The sequence below is a fragment of the Macrotis lagotis genome, chromosome 1, assembly GCF_037893015.1.
Source record: "Macrotis lagotis isolate mMagLag1 chromosome 1, bilby.v1.9.chrom.fasta, whole genome shotgun sequence".
NCBI classification, from domain to species: domain Eukaryota; kingdom Metazoa; phylum Chordata; class Mammalia; order Peramelemorphia; family Peramelidae; genus Macrotis; species Macrotis lagotis.
The window spans coordinates 749,076,504-749,098,158 of record NC_133658.1 but is presented as its reverse complement, the minus strand read 5'-3'; the positions used below and the strand labels follow the sequence as shown (position 1 = coordinate 749,098,158).

General features: G+C 39.2%; 1 protein-coding gene across 1 annotated transcript in view; it reads right to left on the bottom strand.

The window, feature by feature from the left end:
- Nucleotides 1-8,057: 8,057 nt before the first annotated feature.
- SNX19 (sorting nexin 19) overlaps nt 8,058-21,655 on the bottom strand; it is a 67,713-nt gene continuing 54,115 nt past the window's right edge. The window contains exons 10-11 of the mRNA XM_074213407.1: nt 21,196-21,283; nt 8,058-19,038 (exon numbers count right to left, since the gene is read on the bottom strand). Of these exons, the coding sequence (XP_074069508.1) occupies nt 18,906-19,038; nt 21,196-21,283 (221 nt within the window). The 3' untranslated portion in view covers nt 8,058-18,905. The remainder of the gene's footprint in view (nt 19,039-21,195; nt 21,284-21,655) is intronic.

The following is a 21,655-nucleotide window of genomic DNA, read 5'->3' as shown; positions in this document are numbered from 1 at the left end:
TGAATGGCTTACCCAGAATCACACCTTTGATAGCCTCAGTTTCCCTCATCTATAAAAAATTAGCTGGAGAAGAAAATGGCAAACCTCTCTAGTACCCTTGCCAAGAAAACTCCAAGTGGAATCGTGAAGAATTGGACACGATTGAAACAACTCAATAACAACTATCATAAACTCCTAGGAGAAGGAAAAGTTACATAAAGATCAAAGAAGCTGGGGCAGCTAGGTGGTGCAGTGTATAGAGCACTGGCCCTGAAGTCAGGAGTACCTGAGTTCAAATCCGGCCTCAGACACTTAATAATTACCTAGCTGTGTGGCCTTGGGCAAGCCACTTGACCCCATTGCCTTGCAAAAAAAAAAGATCAATGAAGCTAGTGTCTGAAGTAGGAGTTGAACTCATATCCCACTGACTCTAGAGCCAGAGCTCTGTCCACTGTGCCACCTAGTTGCCCCTAGATTTTTCAGTGAAAGAAATTTATAAGTCATTTTTACTCTGACCATCTTCTTCATCCTCTTTCTTGTTTCTCTGGAATGCTAGGCTCCTATAGATACATTTTCACCTGATTTCATCTCTAATTTACATCCTGGACATTTTCAAATCATGCTACTAAGCTTCCTTTTGTGAGTTGTCTTCTTCCATTAGAATGAAAGGTCTTTGAGGTCAGGCTTCTTGCTAGCTTATATTTGTTTGCTCAGAATGTAAAACAGTGCTTGATACAAAGTAAGAGCTTAATAAGTGCTTTATCATACATTATCATCATTAATAGTCACATACACATGTATACATGCATACAGATCTATAGTCATAGGTATTATATTTGTTTTATCATGCATTATCATAATTGCCATATACATTTGTATACATGTCTATAAATATAGTCAAATATATTATGTTTGCTTCATCAGGCATTATCATAATTAATAATCATATAAATGAGTATATATGCATGCATGTCTATAAATATAGTCATATGTATTTTTTTGACCATATAAATATAGTTGGACATTGTAGATAAGAGTGCTGAATTTGAGATCAAGAAGACTTGAGTTCAGATCCAGTTCCCAGACACTTGATGTATAACAATGGGCAAATCATTTAACATCTTGACCTCAATTTCATTATCTATAAAATAGGGATAATATTCATATCTATCTTAGTGGGTTATTGAGGATCTAAGAAGAAAACACATAAAATGCTTTTTCAAACCTTAAATGCTCTATAAATACTATTGTTGTTGTTATTATTATTATTATTATTAGTAGTAGTAGTAGTAGTAGTAGCAGCAGCAGTAATGATAGAAGTAATAGTATCAGTGGGTCTTAAATCCATTATCAGACACTTACTAGCTTTGTGACCTTGGGCAAGTCACTTTAACCCTGATTGCCTCATATGCAGGGTCACCTCAATGGCACTGATTCATATCTGGTCACTGAACCCAAATGGCTGTGGATGAGGAAGTGAGGTTGGTGACTTAGCATAGCACCCCTTACTCAAAAATCCAATTCACATTCTTGTCATGGTATCACCTCCCTGTTATCACGGTCTGTTCTCATGGTCTTCTTTGAGAATGAAGGTCAAACAAGAAACAAAACACAGCATTTACATATATATATATATATACACACTCCAAGAAGTTCTGATTGTGGTATGTAAGCTCAGTGAGACAACTCATTGAAGGTAGAAAATGTAAAAAAATTCATTCATTGTTTTCTTCTTTGGCCCTTGGAGAGACTTCTGGTCTCAAAACTAGAATGCAAAGGAAAAAAGGAGAGTATAAGGAGAATTGTGTACTAGTTAGCCATGTTGGTCCTTGACAGCATGCCCAGGTTGACATTTTGGGTGTCAAGGATGCTCTGCCAGATCATTGGCCTTCAGTGACCATCCTGCATGAGAGCTGAGACTTAAACCCAGAGAAGAGATGAATGCCACCCAGGACCACAGGAATCAGCAGTGTTGGACTGAGTCAGATTTAGAAAAAGAGATACTGAACAGCAGCATTGGAGAACTTAGATATAAAGAGACTCCTTTCCCACAGTGATTCCTTAAACCCAGTTGACACATACTCCTGCTCCCTGAAATGACATCCCAGACATAGAAGTTCTTCCTTCAGTCCTTTCACTACCAGAAAGCAATTCTGATCCAGGAAATTTGGAAACAGTTCTCTTATTACATTTTTTAATCCTAAAATAAGATAAATACAACCAGAGGATGGATTCCCTATCTGTTAAAAAATAAATATTGAGGGTTATTACACCAAAAGTGGAGATGTGATGGCTGGAGAACAGTAATGAGTGATTTTCCTACTTAAGTAATGTTATAACAGATTTTATATCATGTCTGAGATTTCAGAACCTTGGCCAGTGAGGGCTTCCTCCTGCCCACCCCATTTAAGTTTGGGGCTTGGTGGGGTTTGAACTTCAAATAGGTTTATTATTACTTTATTCACTACTTCAAGAGTCATCTGGAAAAACCCACCAAGTGCATAACCTGCCTGCACTAGCCTCACTTGTACATATGAATCATTATTATTACTCAACTGCTAAGTGTGTTTGGACTTTGACATCTAAAAAAGTTTGACATCATGGTAGGCTATCGGCAACAATAAATAGAGTGCTTTATGATTTCTATTTCCTCTCTCATTTGGTGTTTCAATAATGAATTGTGTCTACCACAAAGGACCATGTTCCCAGGCTTATCCTCTTTATCCTTTCCATATCCCCTCCCTTACCTTATCCATACAAGTTACTCTGATTGTTGAAAAAGAGAAGCAGCATAGTGTCCAGCCTTAGACTCAAAAAGACTTGAAGTCCTACTTCTGATGCATATCGAATGTTTGACCCTGGACAAGTTACTTAACCTCTGGATCCTTGGAGTAAAAGTTGCAGAGTGGTTGCTAAACTATTTTGGTTGAGTTAGATTGTAAACTCCTTGAGGGTTGGGACTTTCATTTGCCTCTTTTCGTATCCTTAATGCTTAATACAGTGTAGACACATAGTAGATACTTAATAAATTGATTGATTGGGTGATTGAGCTTTTACATTGGAAGAGAACCTGTGTTCAAATTCTTCTTCTCTTAATACCTGCATAACTATAGACAAGTCACTTCACCTCTCTTGCCTCAGTTTCCCCATCAGTAAAATGAGAGGGTTGGGCTAAATATGTTCTGTGGGTCCTATGGTCACTTTCTCCACAGATAGGTAGTTATCTGTTCCCCCCAAAGTCTGAGATCTTCCCCCTGGCCCAAGTGAAAGTCTGAAGTCACTTTTTGTATTATTTTTATTTCAGTAATTATCAAGTTAACAGAGGCCAGGAAAGGCTTTGCTGAGAAGATTATGAAGAATCACTAGTGGGTGGGTTCAAAAAGAAACAGCCCACATGTGATGGGTAGAAAAGTAACTTTTTTAGAGAAAGAAGTATCAAATCATAGGAAAACCAGGGAAAAGAGAAGACTGGGTCAGGAAGAGCCAAAATATCTCCCTTAAATGTTTATTTGTCCTGGGCTGTATGTGAGAAAATAGTTTCAGTAGTTCAAGGAAATATTTCTGTTGGGTGGGAGTAGACTCTAAGGAAGTTCAGGCTATCACTTAACATGCAACAATGGTGGAAAACAGTTTATGAAAATTAACATTGGCCCAAAGAAGGTTTAAGTGGTGTTTAATATTTGGGTATAATTTGATCTGGACCAGTTCTAAGATCACTTCCAACTCTATTAGGCCTAAGTCTAGAGAAAACCAGGTGGCATATTTAAATTAAAAAAATAACATTCTCTTGGGGCACAGTGCTTAGACTAGTGGGGTTAGAGTTAGGAAGAACAGAGTTTACATCTTGCCTTGGATACATGCTGTTTGTGTGACTATAGCAAGTCACTTAACATTTCTTATCCTGTTTTTTCATCTGTAAATTGAGAGTAATCTCTAAGGGCCCTTCTGACTAGAAATCTATCACTTTTTCCTTTTTCTTTCCCTTGACTAAATTGCTTTGTAGCTGGGTGGGCAGACCCTGAGTGTATCTGTACACTCTCAGTATATTTTGCCTTGGAGGAGTTCCTGAACATCATTTGTTGTTCATTTCAATTAAATTATATCCTGATAATGGGCATTCTCCCATGTCCACCAACTTACTGGTCATAACTCTAAACCTGTTGAAATGTATGTTCCTGCCTTGTTCTTCTCCAGAGAGGGCTGAGGAGGCAGGTAAGCCTGGGTCTGCCAAAAAAGGTTACATATAGCTCTTCACAAGCCTCACAATCACCCCCCACCCTGGAATCTTTCCAGACCAACTCTTATCTTGTAAATACCATGTATTCCAGAAATGTATACATTTGCACGGAGCACGCACCTGCAAATCAGAATTAAGACCTGTTTATAAAACTTGAATTGACTCATTCAAAAATGCTCACTCTCTGCCATCTATAAAAGGAAGATGTTGGATTAGAGTGCCTTCCTATTCTAATATCCTATGAGTCTGCTCACCCAATGTTCACCAGTGGCTAAGTAGTGCCCTGGAGCTCTGGACTGCTGCCAGGTTGTCCTCCGTCTTCCATGGTTGTTTTGAGATGCACCCAGCTAGGGTTTACCTACAAGCAAGGTGCACGTGACTCTTTGGAAGACAGTCTGTTTGGATCTGGGATTCATTACCCAGCATTCTGCACTGGAGTAAGTGGTTAATCCTAGTGAGGTTGACGCTGGAGAGGGACCAATCTGCCCTGCGGTGTCTATGGAACAGATCTTGGCTCCAATGGCTATTCCATCTCATGTGTTGTGCAAATGTTCACTGGCTCAAGAGTAATGGATTTCATACTGGAAACCCCACAACAGATGGGAACCTTCTTGTGCAGACATTCTGGGAAAAAAATGACCAAACCACTTAATTGTGTAGTCTTCCTTCTTTTTTTTTCTTTTCTTTCTCCCTTCTTCCTTTCTTTTTTTCTTATTTCCTTCCTTTCTTCTTTCCTTCCTCTCTTCTTTCTTTTCCTTCCTTTCTCTTTCTCTCTTTTGCTTTCTTTTTTTCTTATGCTTCTTTTTCTTTTATCTTCCTTTTCTTTCTCTTTCTCTTCACTTTCTCCCTTCATTCTCTCCTCTTTCTCTTCTTTCTCCCTCCCTTCTTTCTCCTTCATTCTTCCTTTTATTTTTTCTTTCACTCTTTCTTTCCTGGCTTGAATTCTATTCTGAATGTCTTTTTATCCTCAGGCTCCTCTGCTTCTCACCCCATCTCTGTCTGCCTTCCTCTTGGTCTCACTGCAGAATTACTGTGGAACCAGAAACAGGTGTGTTCCACTCTGAACGGCAGTCACCCCCACCTGCCACTTGTCAGGAGAGCTGAGCTTCCCTCAATTCCATTCTTATGGCAGGTGTTCTTACTTACTCTGCTCCATTGCAAGAGCCGTGGAATAAGGGAAATCAGGGAAGAATTACACTTATCTTTTAAAGGAAGAAATATTCACACACACACACCCCTTCCTCATCCAAAAAATGTTTACTGGAAGTGTCTCAAAGGATTTCTTTTGTGGCATCTAAGCAACTGGCTGCTGGAAGAGTTAGGAAAATAATATTTGGCTTTCCTAAAGAAATAAGTGTAGAGTAAAATCAGGCAACAGGCTTAAGAGAGAAGTGACATCATTTCACTTCCCTTTTTCTTTGTATTCCCTGGGAGTTGACTCAGGATCTGGGGTAGGAGAGTTCTGTGAACATGTAAAGTGTCTGAGGAAGGTTTTGCTCAGGTTAATAAGGTTAAAAATGTGGCCTTTGTTCTGACCCTAGCACTTTTCTGAGAAGAGGTATGAATTCCAACTTTTCTTTCTGTTCCCACAGTCCCCAGAAAACCTAACATATGAGAAATAAATGTGTACTGGATGAAATTGAAATGGCCATAAAAAGAGATTTTCTAACTTCCCACAAACGCAAAATCTGAGTACACTGAATGAGACTATAACACTGTGTAGACAAATTTCCCACTTTAGGGGAGTACTATGTTTTAATTAAACAATAACAAGAAATGAAAAACAAATTTTCATTTTAGTTCTCCTGTGTACCTGCCTTCAAACCACACAATTATATTACAAGATTATTTTAAGCACAAAGGACTCCACAACTTCTGGATAGATTTTTAACAAACATATAACCTGGTCTAACCAGTTATGAGAGGAAGTTACAATAATTTATCCAGAAAAGAACTTTTTTTTTTTAGGTTTTTGCAAGGCAATGGGGTTAAGTGGCTTGTCCAAGGTCACACAGCTAGGTAATTATTAAGTGTCTGAGAAGGGATTTAAACCCAGGTACTCCTGACTCCAGAACCTGTGCTTTATCCACTATGACACCTAGCCGCCCCTAGAACAGAACTTTCTAAAATTCCTTGCTGTCTTACTTGTCTATTCATCATCATATGAGTCTCATTTGAAACATAAATCTGCCTTCATCAAACAGATGGAGAGACTATGCCTAGGATGAACTTGATCAAGGTGGTTAATGTTCAAGGATAATCCTTTATTCTATCCCTGATGATACCTTTGTTTTTTCCTTGATTTTTACAAGGCAATGGGATTAAGTGACTTTCCCAAGGTTACATAGATAAGTAAGTATTAAGTGTCTGAGGCCAGATTTGAATTCAGATTCAAATGACTCCAGGATCAGTGCTTCACCTAGCTGCTTCCTATTGATGATACCTATTTAATGGGATGTATATTCTCCATTCCTTGGGTAATTTTTGACCCACTGACACCACAAAAAAAAGTGATTGATTGACTTATGACCAATTTCAGAATAATGGGATTAGGACTTCAAAAGGGATAGGAAGAGCTAACAGATATTCAAAAGGCTGTTTTTCCCTTGCCTAGAAGTGAAATTTAAACTGGGTTTACTCACACTAGGAGATCTGTAAGCCACATGACAGCCACATGTTTGTGTCTACTATGGAGCATTGACTTTGTTGCTTGCTGCTCCTTAAGTTCTGATATTGCTTGGTCCTTGAACTTTGAAGGGTCCAAGCCCTGGGTATACTCAGAATTCCTTGTTGTGTCTTATAGGCATGGTCACGGTCATGGTCATGGTCATGCTTGCCCAGAAACTCCTCCTCCCTTTCCTTGCAGCACCATCCCTGCTGACTCAAGTTCTATCAGCTAGTGGGTTTCCCTGGGGATTTCTTCTTTACCAATGCGCTGCTGTCATCTCTATAGCCACCTTGGTTTCTACCACTTTAAGATTAGATAATTAGATAAATTAGATAATTAGATAAAAGTGTAGGTTTATTCCTCTAGTTCAGTGATATCAAACCCAAATAGAAATGAGGCCACTAAAATGTACATAAGTTATTGGTAATTATTTAGCAAATGAATAAAAATATAATAAAACAGATAACATATTTTAATAACAAGGTGATTTTCTTTTTTTGCAAGTGAACTTTAATTTATTACTATTATTATAATAATTTTGTTATAAGAGTATAAACATAAACCCCCCCTACCCCCCAAGAATATGGCAAACCTCAAGAAAAGTGAGAGAAAAAATATACTTCAGGGGCAGCTAGGTGGCACAGTGGAGCACCAGTCCTGGAGTCAGGAGGACCTGAGTTCAAATGTGACCTCAGACACTTAATAATCACCTAGCTGTGTGGCCTTGGGCAAGCCACTTAACCCCATTGCTTTGACAAAAAATGAAACCCCCGCCCCCCAATTTTTTTTAACGTACTTCAGTCTGTGTTCAGATTCCAATGGCTCTGTCTCTGGAGTGAGTTGCTTTCTTTATCATAAGTCCACCAGAGAAGTTGCTTCAATATTTTTCCCACAGTTGCTATTACTAGCTGTACCTCCACTCTATTTCTCCCCACTCTCATTTGTTTTATTCTCTCTCTCCTTTCACCCTGGCCCTGTGCAAAAATGTGTTGTATCTCAGTACTCTCTCCCTCAATCTTCCCTCTCTTCTATCAACTATTCCCCCTTCCCTCCCCCCCCCCATTCCCCCTTATCCCATCCCTTTCTTCTCATTTTTCTCAAGGGTAAGATAGATTTCTATACCCTATTAAGTATGTATAGAAAATAGAAATTGAGGGAATTCACCAGTCATCATTTATTTCTTCTCTGAGCCATTTCTGAAGAGAATGAAGGCTCACTCATTCCCCCTTGCCTTCCCCCTTTCCACTCCATTGAAAAAACTTTTTCTTGAGTCTTATGTGAAATTTCTTAGCTTCTTCTTCTTCTTCATCTCCTATCCCTTCCTGCCAGTAATTTCCTTTATCACCCATTGACTCCATCTTTTTACAATATTATACCATTATATTCCACTCCTTCCTGTGCCCTGTCCATATATGTTCCTTCTAACAGCTCTTATAAATGAGAAAGTCCATATGAGTTATCAATATCTTCTTCCCATGCAGGAATACAAACAGTTCAATATCATTAAGTTCCTCATAGTTAGTACTTCTCTTCCACCCCCTCTATGGTTCACCAGAGTCCTGTACTTGGAGATCAAACTTTCTCTTCAGTTCTGGTTGTTTCAATAGGAAAGCTTGAAAGTCCTCTGTTTTATTGAAAGTCCATCTTTTTTGCTGAAAGAGGATGTTCAGTTTTTCCTGGGTAGTTGATTCTCGGTTGTAAACCAAGATCTTTTGCCTTCTGGAATATTATATTCCAATCCCTACAAGCCCTTAATGTAGATGCTGCCACATCCTGTGTAATCCTCACTATGGAGTCTCGGTAGTTGAGTTGTTTGTTTCTGGTAGCTTTTAGAATTTTCTCTTTGATTTGGGAGTTTTGGAATTTGGCTATAATATTCCTGGAAGTTTTTCTTTTGGGATCTCTTTCAGGAGATGACTGGTGAATTCACTCAATTTCTATTTTACCCTCTTCTTCTAGGATCTCAGGGCAATTTTGCTGTATTATTTCTTGCAAAATGAAGTCTAGCCTCTTTTCCTGGTCGTGACTTTCAGGGAACCCAATAATTTTTTAATTATTTCTTCTGGATCTGTTTTCAAGGTCGGTTGTTTTTACAAAGAGATATTTTACATTTTCTTCTAATATTTGTTTTCAGTAGTTTTGTTTCTTCCTGAGTTCTTGCAAAATCAGCATCTTACTTTAGTTCCATTTTGCATTTGAAGGAGTTATTTTCTTCAGAGAGCTTTTTTTAATCTCCTTTTCCAGCTGGCCAATTCTGTTTTTTTAAGGCATTCTTCTCACTTGCCTTTTGTTTTGCTTTTTCCATTTGGTCTAAACTGGTTTTTAACATATTATTTTCTTCAGTATTTTTTTGTATTTCTTTCACCAAGCTGCTGATTTGGTTTTCATGATTTTTCTGCATCACTTTTTTTTCTCCCAATTTTTCTTCCACCTCCCTTAATTGCTTTTCAAAGTCTTTTTTGAGCTCATCCATAGTCTGAGCCCATTTTCTATTTCTCTTGGCAGTTTTAGATACAGAAGCTTCAATGTTGTCATCATCTGAGTATGTATTTTGATCTTCCAAGGGACTAAAGTAATTCTCTAAGGTCAAGTTCTTCTTTTTCTGTTGCTTACTCATTTCCTCAGCCCAAGACTAATTTACAGCACTTCCAAGGCTTTGGGTTTTTTTTTGGGGGGGGTACCCCACTGGGACCTTTATTCCTCCAAGGTCTTATGCTTTCTTGCCTGTGCTTTGATATGTAGATGACCACAGTACTTCCCTCTGCCCTGGAGCTATAAGGAGCAGTCCTGCTTGGCTAGCTTAGTATGGAAGCCCAAACTGCAACTTGGATCTGAGTATGGGTAAACAGCAGAGTCCTGACCTCCAGGGAGAGCAGAGAAATTTCTGCAGTCTCCCCTGACCCCCACCCCCTTACCATCTGTGGTCTGGAGATGTAGGCTGGTTTCTCCAGATTTTTGCTGCATGTTCTGTGGCCAGTGTTCCCTCACTGCACACTCTTTCTGGTGCAGCAGAATTCTCTCCCTGCCCCTTCAAACTGTTCTTGGTCTGTGCTGTGACCAGGGCTTTTTCCAACTCCCGGTCCTGGTGAAACACACCTTTCCCATGGAACTTCTAAGTTACCTTAGACTGGGAAAATGCATCACTCAGTCTTTCTGTGGGTTCTGCCCCTCTAAATTTTGTCTAGAGTCATAATTTGATGGCTTTGGGAGTTTTGGGGGGAAGGAGTTCCCGAGAAATGCTGCCTTCACTTGCCATCTTGGCTCCACCTCCCACAAGACAATTTTCTAAATGAAAATGCAACCCATAGGGATCGTTATGTAAATTTTAGTGGCCCCATTTCTATTTGAGTTTGACATCACTGAACTAGAGGATTGAACCTAGACTTTTGCCTTTCTCAGGTATCTAGTCTTAAATTCCCAAATTGCTGTTTTCTTTTCTAATATTCCAGATGTGAAATTCCTTAGGGAATGCTTTGCATTAAGGGGTCCAGTGAGTCCTCCAGTTGTTTTAGGAACACAGATTTCTTTGCCCACAGATTTTTCTTCATCTCTCCAATAGACTTGATCAAGGAACTCTTCCTCAGTATCCAAGAGTTTTATTTGAATCCAGAATTCCTTCTTCTTTCACTGGTCCTAGAACTCCCTCATCTCTTTATTGCTCCTACTCTACTATTTTTGGCTCCTGCAGCTACAGCTAAATAATTCCTCATTATTCCACTGCTGCCATCTCTAGGGTTATGTTATTCTCTAGCGGGGGATTCAGAGAGATATGGGGTTCCTCTCTTTGGAACCAAATTCTTGAGTCTTTGTGTAGCCTAGCTACATTTCTTCTTCTGTCAGTTCTCCTTCTTTGCAGGACTAACAGGTGCTTTGAAACTGGACAAGAACCAATCAATCAACATTAATGGATCAAAGGGAAAAAAAAGTTAACCTCATCTCTTCTCTGAAGGTGATTACAATTTTGATGAGATAAGATCCTGAATGTGAGATAAGAGGTCCATGGAAGGAGAGATCAGTGTGGACTGGAATAGTCAGGTTAGTATTCCCAGAAGCTAGGTCTTGAAAAATGGGTAGAATTTAGCTAGAATTGGAAGCAGGAGTACATTCACTTTTACACTATGATTAAAATTTCATTATATTTTATATTCCTTCTTATTGTGTCTGGAACTTGAAACTTCCTGATTCCAAGCCTGGTGCTTTATCTACTCTGCCACATTGTTGTTCCTCTGACTTTCCTTGTTAATGGGAAAGACTTGAACTCTAGCAATGTCACCTACTTTCTGGACTTTAGTTAAATTTCATAGCTCAACCAATTAACCAAAAAGTATTTATTAGATGGCTGTTATGTTGTATCCTTTGCTTAGAGTTGAAAATACAACCATCCCTACTCACCATAAGTTTATTTTTTAATGGTTTTCCTATCTGAAAAATGAAGGATTGTACTATATTATAGCTAAGGTCTCTTTTAGCTCTAAATCTGTAATCCTATCATTATCCTTCAGCTATAGCCACCACAATACCCTCAACCTGGGTGACCCAAAATTTGTGATTAAAATGAATTCCTTTCACACAAAAACAAGTCATCTTTTCATTTGTTCCTCAATGTTCTCAAGCAATCATATCTTGACAACAATAGTATTGTTTTAAAGGATCCACAGTTTCTCTGATGTGAGATAAAACCAGTGGCATACTGGAATCAACTGGTTCCTAATTATTAAATTTTCACCATGTAAATTGGCAAACACTACCTAACAGGAAGGGCAGATAGATTGTATGATGGACAGGGTCCTGGACCTGGAACTTCAACTTTGTGAGTTCAAATCTGACCTCAGATACTTTTATTAGCAATATGATTCTGGGCAAATCACTTATTCTTGTTTGCCTCAGTTTCCTCATTTGCAAAATGAGCTGGAGAAGCAAATGGCAAAGCACTTCAGTGTCTTTCCCAAGTGGGGTCACAAAGAATCAGTCACAACTGAAAAATGACTGACCATATCAAGACTTCATTTATTGTTGTGATGACTGTCTAGACATAAGAAAATAATGGTCATAGTCAGTATATTTCAGAGGGAGAGCTGGAACTCAGATTTTCCTATGAGGGCAGCACTCTATCCACTACCCCATCCTGCTTTGTTAGGTAACTAGATGACTCTGTGGATTAAATATTAGGCCTGGAGTCAGGAAAAAAAATGAGTTCAAATCCCATCTCAGATAACAGCCATGTAATCTAAGGCAAGTCATTAACTCCTGCTTCAATTTCCCCCCCTTCTCTATAAAATAAAGACATTTACCTCCCAAAATTGTTGTTAAAAGAAATATTTGAAAAGAACTTTGTGAATCTCAAAATGTGATATAAAAACTAATAATATATGGTTTTAATAGTTATATATACTCTTGCTTAGAAACATAACTAGCAGATACTATTAGTAGATTCGCTGCTAAAGCACTATTATCAGTGAATAATAACAATCCATGAGTTTGGTACTTTGACTTTTATTAGATTTGTTATCTGTATTGTGGGTTTGATATTTTCCAAAATAGTTCCATGTTCTTGGCAGTTATAATTAAACATTTTTTAAAGAAAAATATATTTTATTCTTAAAGTTGCATCTTTTATGGAATTCAGTAAGACTTTCTTTGTCCAAGGTCTAAAGATGCCAACAACCCCTAATAGTGTTGTCTTTGGAATAGACTCAACAATAGCTGATGAAAGTGGAGGATTTCCCCTTTTCTAGAAGCCTGGGCAAACTCTATGGAGCCCAAGGTCTAACTTGGTTCTATGCTAAAGATATGCACCTCCCCAGTCAAATATGGTCTTTTAGTTTGAAAGAGAATCTTTATCCTAAAAAAAATATCAGTGTTATATTCACAAGTCTCTTGAAGGAAGGTAAAGCCCAAATAAAAGCAGTCCTATTATTGAGTCATTTTGAATTATAGACAATAAAAGATAAACTTTCATCACAAACTACATGAAGCTGGATAGGAACTGGCAAATTTTCAGCTTTAATTGGGACTCCAGATGGGCAGGATTTGTAGAGGATATAAACTCCAAGAGAATATTTATTTTCTTAAAAGGGTCTCTCTTCACTAATGGTAAGATACAGAATGGATCCATCTTGCTAAGTCACTAATAATCTTCAAGGCCACAGGGATGAGACGATACTTCAAGAGCAAAGCTAAATGGGTGATGTGACTGACAGCTAATCAGGAAGGGATGTGAGTGATTGACTCCAGATAGCCAAATATAATTCAATCCAAGGTAAGCAGACTTGACCTCATGTAAAGGACAATAGTTCTTATATGATAGAATAACAAAAAGGGACTTTTGAGTTTGCTTTGCATCAATATATTTGTATGTACAACAAAGACCTATACATACACACACATGCACATCCAGTATCGCCCAAATCTTAATAGTTTTAAGCTTTAATAATTTCAGAAGTATAAGTGTTATAAACTTTGTAAAAATCATTTAAAATCTTACTAATTTAAATTTATTTTACACTTATTTTTAGTGACTTTCAAATAATACATATATATATATATATATATATATATTGTGAGGCAATGGGGTTAAGTGGCTTGCCCAAGGCCACAAAGCTAGGTAATTATTAAGTGTCTGAGGCCAGATTTGAACTCAGGTACTCCTGACTCCATGGCTGGTGCTCTATCCTCTGTGCCACCTAGGCGCCTCAAATAATATTTTAAGAAGATGTGCTATGGGTGTGACAATTTCAAAATGGCATTTTCAGACTTGTGGATCAGTATGGGATATACTCCTCCCTGGACTTGTCAGTTATTTCATCTATCTACATTAGACTTTTCTTATGGGTAAATGGTCATAGAAACATCAAAAGCTAATTCTTTAATTAAGTCCTTCAATCACTGAGCAGTTGAAAGTTTTGACAAAGTTCAAAAACCAACCAGAATGATATATGGTATAAGAAAGTAATGACATTGAATTTAAATCAGAAACATACAAGTAATTTATTTACATAATTAACTTTTCAAATCTGTTTTTTGTAAACTTATAGCAAGTAAATTTCTGAACTTATTAGTTTGAATCTGCATTAAGACTTTTGGGACACCCTGTGAAGGAGAGACAGGAAAAAAATATACTTTTAAATATTCAACTATAGATTTGCCTTAATAGTTTGGCTAATATTATAGTATGGTTAATAACAAGTTAATTTTGTATTCCATCATCAAATACTATCTGATGGAGAACAGTAGAACTGGGGGGGGTGCAACTAAGTGATACAGTGGATAGAGCACCAGCCTAAAATCAAGAAGACCCAAGTTCAAAGGCAGCCTTAGACACTTGCTAGCTTGGGCAAGTCACTGAACCCTGATTGCCTCACATCTAGGGCAATCTCTAGTCATCCTGATTCATATCTGGCCACTGATGACTCTGGAGGATCAAGTGAGGTTGGTGACTTGGCATAGCATCCCCTCACTCAAATCCAATTCATGTGGATTCAATTATCATGGCATCACCTTCCTGATGTCATGGTCTTCTTTAAGAAGGAAAGGCAAATGGTCCTGGAGACAGGAGGACCTGAGCTCAAATTTGAGCTCAGACACTAGTTGTATGACCTTTGGCAAGTCACTTAACCCTCAGTTGTCTCAAAAAAAAACTATATGGAAAAGTGAGAGCCTTCACCAAATATGTTTCTACATTGGGGGATTACTTGGGTTTAATCACCCCCCCCCAAAACAGCACCAAATGAAGCATTAATATGATTTATTAAGCAGATTCTCGAGTGGTTTTGGAGTCAAGAAATGCAAGAAACCCAATTTGGATGTGCCAGTAAGAGCATATTGTTCCCTCCTTCAGTTTTCCATAACCCATCTCATATCTATCATCATCCCATCTAGAAAAGAGGAATTAGAATACTACTGGTTAGAGATGGGGTGACTTGTCATAATGAACTGAGGACTGAAAAACGAGTGTATTTCAAGGTGAAGCTACCACCCCAGATGTCAGAATCTGCTGGGCAGCTGCAGTAACTACACTTTGACTTTTGCTACCTATCACTGAGAACCATTCTTCTGGACATATGGTCACTTTCTTAACTGAACAATGTAAAATTCACGTGTTAAGGAGGGAGAGCTTGGGCTATAGGATAATCTTCTCGTTTTGCTTTTTACCAAATCAAAACCCAACTATTGATGCTCATGGTGGGGGCAAACATGGTACCATATCTTTTGGTATCTCAGATATAAGGAAAGCACAGGGGTCAGGATGGTCAGATCTTGAGCTACAAACTCAATCAGTCTTAATTCTTTCCCAAATAGCCCCCTCCATTAGTTCCTTCTGCATCCAACAGGGTTAGCCACCATATCTTGCCTATGCATGCATGATAAAAACATTCCATACTCTTGCATAGTAGCCCTGGGGAAACAATCCAGTTTCTGAGGGGGCTGCTGAATTTCAGAATGCTTAGATGACAGATTAGATGCAATTCATTTCCCCAGGGCAACACATCTTCTGCTCCCACCTGACAAGGTTGGAGGAAGAATGTGTGAGGTGGAGGTTAGGTACAGAGCCAAGGACATGGAGACATGGCTAAGGACCATGATGAAAAAAAGGACTCAAGATGAAGAAACAATGAGACCTTGATGTCGGATGGGGCAGCTAGGTGAGATAATGGAATAGCTCACTGAGTTTGGAATAAGGAACATTAATCTTCCTTATATCAAATCTGGCCTCAGATACTTACTAGCTGTGTGACCATGGCCAAGTCACTTAACCCTGCTTGCCTCAGTTTCCTCATCTGTAAGATGAGCTGAAGAAAGAAATGGCAAACACCACTACAGTATCTGCCAAGAAAACTCCAAATGGGGTCATGAAGAGTCAGATACAACTGAAAAAACTGAATGACAAAGTTGTTGGATCATAGATCTGGACTAGAAGGAAACTTATGCATTATCAAGTCCAACGTCTTCTTTTGTAGATGAGGCAACTGAGGTTCAATGAGGTGAATTATCTTATGTAGTAAGCAGTTGAACTAGGGTTTGAACTCAGGTACCAAGACTCTTGAGTTCATCACTCTTTCTACTCCCCCACGCTTATCACCAGCTGTGATATATTCCACTGCAAAGAAGAACCAAGGGTGGGAATAGGAACAGGAAATGTGGTGGTGGCAATTATCTTCTGCAGCTCCTTCATCTTTGCCCCTCTCTTTGCATATTTCTAGGTCTAGGGAGGGCTTCTTCATAACCATAGATACTCATTTTTTTAATTAGTTAATGGGACATCACTGTGGGTCTTAGTTTATTCCTCTGTAAAATTGGAGAATTGAACCAGATCACTATTGAGGTCCTTATAGGAGTTTTAAATCCTATGGTCTAGGATGAGGGTAATTTCCCTAATTCCTGCTCTTCTGCAATATAATTCCCAGCAATGAACAATTAAAAAAATACAAGGCAAGACAATCCAAGTTGGACTGGTCTGTTCTACATATTTGTGGCATCCCTCCTAGGTACAAGACTTCCCATGCTGCCTGAACTTGCTCCCTGAAACCTGGCTGGTTTGAGAAACCCCATGGACTTTTTCCTTTGTCACTCTCACTCATCTGCGTCCTGGGCAGAGAGTAGGCCCAGGGACAGTTGATCTCTTTAAGGGCAGGTGGGGAGGAGGCAGACCTTTCTTATATAAGGTGGAACCCAAGGAAGCCCTCCCTAGCCCTGGAAGCAACTTAAGATTCTTAGGAATTTACAACCACAGACAATTTATGGTCTGTCCAGTTATTTATTGATTTTGTGCCACGTGTAAGCTGGAACTAGTCATTTGACATGCACCCAACCTGTGGCTGGCTGCCCAGAGAAGCATGGTGGGACAGGTGGCCAAGAGCATGTGTCAAAGGGAAAAGCAGAAGATGGGGATACCTCCAACTTTCCAAAGCTTCAATGTTGGCCTCTGGGTAAAAAGAGCTGTAGGAGGAGAGGCTCCAGGGAGGCAGGATGAGTGTCCTGAACTATCCCAAAGCCCTCTAGACATCTATCAAGGAACCAGCCATAGCTGCCTTTCAATGAGGTATCTGTGGGTGAGAGAGGCACTGGAGAGATTGAGAAAGCTTAGCAGTTATAATACCTGGAAAGGACCTGAATTCAATTACATTCCAGTGCCCATCTTGTGAAGGGCAAATTGAAGTGATCTCATATAGCCTCCTTGACTTCAGGCAGAATTTCATCTAAAAACAATTCCAACAAGTTCAAAAATCCAAAGGGTGGTTTGAAACTTCTACCAAAAAGGATTCCATAGCCTCCCACCTCCCTGTGCAATACATCCTCTATCTAATCATTTTGATATGTGCTCATGTCCTTTCATGTCCTTCTCAGGCTAAGTTCCCCAGACTTAGTCAAGTTGGATGATCTTACAGATAATAAAGAGGAATGTTGTTTTCCACTGATTTGATGCATGAAGGGATGCCAATGGGCACGAGCAAAGCTAAGGGGGCAGAGCAATGTTTTCCCACTGCCTTAGTTTTATCACTCACTCTTCCCTCCATTGTTTTGCTTAGTGCTTGTCTTACTACTGTCTCTTCCCCCTACCTGGGTGACCTTGGATAGGTCACTTCCATTTCCTCATCTATAAAACCCAGGGGTTGGAACAGATGACCTCTTTGTACCTTCTCCATTCTAAATCTATAATACTTTCCTTTGTGATCTTTGTGATTTTTCCCATCTCCCCCCCCCCCATCTCTCTCTCTCTCTTTTTAGTTTTTGCCAGGCAATGGGGGTTAAGTGGCTTGCCCAAAGCCACCCAGCTAGGTAATTATTAAGCATCTTAGGCTGGATTTGAACTCAGGTACTCCTGACTCCAGGGCCAGTGCTCTATCCACTGCACCTAGCCACCCCTCTCCTCTTTCTTCTACATTTCTCTCTTTTTTCTATTCATTTCTTCTTTTTTGACATACTGCAGCCTGGCACAGCACCTTTTATTTAATCAAAGAAATAGATCTGACTCTGTAGGTCAGATCGATTTTCTCATTTGTGAACAAGAAGTGAAAAAGTTTTTGTGGTGTAATAGCTTCCTAATGTCTTGTACTCTGAAGTGTAGTCTCTAGGAGTGGGTAAAGAAAGAGCCCCATGGATTCTTGGATCCAGTTTCTCAAATGTCTTAGGGTAAGGAGGCCTTATATTTTCTTGACTTGGAGTAAGATTTTTCTTTTTCCTCCCAGGAAGTTTTCCTGCAGATTCTGTTCCTCCCATGCTTCTGATTCAGGGAGAAAGAACTTGAGCGTCCTCTCAAATTTTGAGGAGACAGAAATGAACAACAAAAAACCCAAGGGTAGGTCGGACCCAGAAGGATGAGGAAGGAGCCCTCAGGGGATTCACCAGAAGTTCAGGAAGAATTATGCTGTCCAAATCTTATAAGGTTTACCCATGAGGACACAGTCAAGGAGCAAATAGGAGTGCAACAAAAGACCTTCCTTCTCTCCTCTCCTAAAGTGAGAGAAGAAACCAAGTGGGACAACTGAATATATTTTCTCTGCTATATGATGCAACTGACCTGAATTTTATTTCCTTTTGGGAGGCAATCTCTTCCCTAAGATTTTTCTTAACTTTAATATGAACTCAGGTGACAGAGGAGTATTATAGGGCCAAGTGATAGGTGTCAGTCTAACATGGTAGGGATTGGCAAAGAAAGGGATGGGAAAGGGTGAATGACTCTATCCCTTCTTCAATTCTCAGTATTTTTCCTAAAGAAATCAGAACCTATCTACTACTAGAAGCCAAGATTGAGGAGCCATGGAAATAGGTGGGCACAAAGACAACACTTTCATCCCTAATTGCAAACTTTATGATCATTTGCCAATAATAAAGCTGTTTACTTGAACAGCAGATATGCCACAAGACTTTCTGAGTCACAACTGCTTTCACCATATAACTTCTGAGAGCAAAGTGCTCTTATCCTGGTTCCCAGGGAGCTGGGATATCTTGAACACCACCACTTGGAAACCCATTCTCCCTTCTCTAGTCCTAATCAGAATGTTTGTGTGGAGTGGTCATCGGTCAAGGGGAGACTCCCATCCTCCTGGAATTACTTGGTGTGTCTGGAGCAGAGGTGGTTGTGGTGGATTCTTCAGCAGAGACACTGAGATCCAGGACCTCCAAGATGATATCCCAGAGGCAATAAATCAAGTGCCTGAAATGAATAGACAAACAGGAGGGTTTTAGTAGACTACAAGGTTAGTGACCCAACAATTCAATAAGGAGGTCGCCACCACCAGCACCACCAGCAAACACCACAACCACCACCATCACCACCACCACTACCACCACAACCAACATCAGCACTACCACCAAACACCATCACCACTACCACCAGCATCAGCACCTCCACCAAACACCATCACCACTATCAAACACCATCATCACCACCACTACCATCACCATCATCATTACTATCACCACCCCTACCACCATTACCTCCACCAAACACCATCACCACCACCAGCATCAACACCACCACTGAACATCATCATCACTACCACCAACATCAGTACCACCACCATCACTACCAAGAACAATAATAGCAAACAATGATGATGATGACAAAACTTGTGGTCTTTATTTGCATTAATTAAAACAGTGTTCAGAATGAGAGTGGACAGTTCTGTTTTCTACTGCTCTGCTCAGTATCCACAAACAGTATTCTAAGTGGTTTTGGGTACCAGATTTGGGAAGGATACTGACAAATAAGAGTGAATAGAGAGAACTGTGAGGGGATTTAAAATCATACTGTATGAAAATGACCGGTTGAAGGTACTATGGATATTTTATCTGAAGAAGAAACTTGCAAAGTGTTGTTACTGTTTAATATAGCATAATGTAGGACTTTAGAATTAGGAGCTCTAGGTGTGAATACTGGTTTTTTTTGATACTTAATAGCTATATGATCATTAGCAGGTAATTAACATCTCAGTTTCTTCATCTGTAAAATGGGGGTTATAATAATTGCACTACTCATTTAATAGGGTTCTTGAGTTCTTAAGCTCTACAAACCTTATAGTGCTAAAAATGCTGGTATTATTAATAAAATTATTAAATCACCTAGAAATTATGTCTCCCATACCTTTTTAAGCATATCAGGCATGAATTGTATTGTATACTCACTGAGGTTCCTTTTAACACTGAGATTCAATGATCTAAATGATCTTCATCTAAGAAAAGATTCCTAATTGAACTAGAGAAAACATTGCTTGTGAGGTTGTAAAGTTTAGCTAAAACCCTGAGGGGATGGGAGCATTATACTCTATGTTTTTGAGAGGCAATGAAAACTTTATTTCTCAGAATGTCAGAGTATTAAAATAGCAAAGGATGCTAGAATTCCTACAGTTCAATCCTGTCACCTTATTTAAGAAAATAAAATATGAAATTCCCAGCATTAGATGCTCTAAAAGGAAGACAGAATGCTCGAATTAGAAGGAATCTTAGAGATCACTAACTCCCTCATTTTTATAGATGAAGAAACTGAGGTCCAGAAAAGAAAACTGATTTTATAGGATCAGATAGAGACCTCAGAGGGATTTAGAAGTCATTGATTACAGTTCCTTCATTTACAGATGAAGAATCCAAGACCCTGAGTTGTTAAAATTATTTTTGCTCAATCAATTCTGCTAGTGGGTAAATTTCAATTAAAATTTAGTGAAAATAAAGATGCAATTGTTTTTTCTCAGCCAAGTGCACAAACTATCCATTCATTCCTAAGAAATCTGTTATTCCCAGGTTAAGAAGCTTGCCCAAGTTTGCCTAACTAGTAAGAGGTAACTATAGTACTAAACTCAAAAATTTTTGCTTTTCAGTCTAGACATTTTCCCATTATTCTTCTCCAATACAAGTTTCTCTCCAGAGGGCCCTTGTCTCACAACTCATGTAGAAAAATATTAATACAAAGTGATTACCATCTCTTTCCATAGCAGCATTTTTCCCTGAATTCCCCTTCTTCTCCATCAAGAACAAGTAGAAGATAAGACAAGCCTACTACTCGAGGGCAAGATCAGACTGTTCCAGGCAAGCAAGCATCTGTTTGCTCAAAGGTCTACAGGCCAATGTATCTGAGGCTGGTCTATGGTACAGATGAACCACAGTAAGACATGGATGGCAACATTGCCTTGACATCTAAGATCTTGGGATTTTTGCCCAGTTGGTTTCTTATAGACTGTCTGATTTTGCCCCAGGGAGACAGTATCAGGAGGAAAGATCACCAAACTCTCTGACCTAGACCCCTTGACCTCCCAGGCCTTGGGCAGTTTACAGCCACTGGCCGAGTAGACATCTAGGATATACTTTTCATCTCTACCTGTTGATGATGGGCTGCTGCAGAGACTCCAGGACCAAACCCCAGCTCAGACGGCACTTGCTTGCTCCAAGGATTCCCACTACCAAGTCTGATAAGGAAGGAAACAATAGAGAAATATTTGTGAACTTATCTAAAAATATTCAGCTGGATCCTAAATACATTTGTGTTCTATTCTGAATTTAGGCCATACTCCTACCATAGCATTAGTGAAAAAGACATAGGAACCCAGCCCTGATAATCCTCCTTATTGGTTAAAAGGAATGCAGGGGGGCAGCTAGGTGGCACAGTGGATAGAGCACTGGCCCTGGAGTCAGGAGTATCTGAATTCAAATTCGGCCTCAGACACTTAATAATTACCTAGCTGTGTGACCTTGGGCAAGTCACTTAATCCTATTACCTTAAAATAAAAAAAAAATAAAAGGAATGCAGGGTCAATAGGTCAACAAAATAGGTTTTAGTT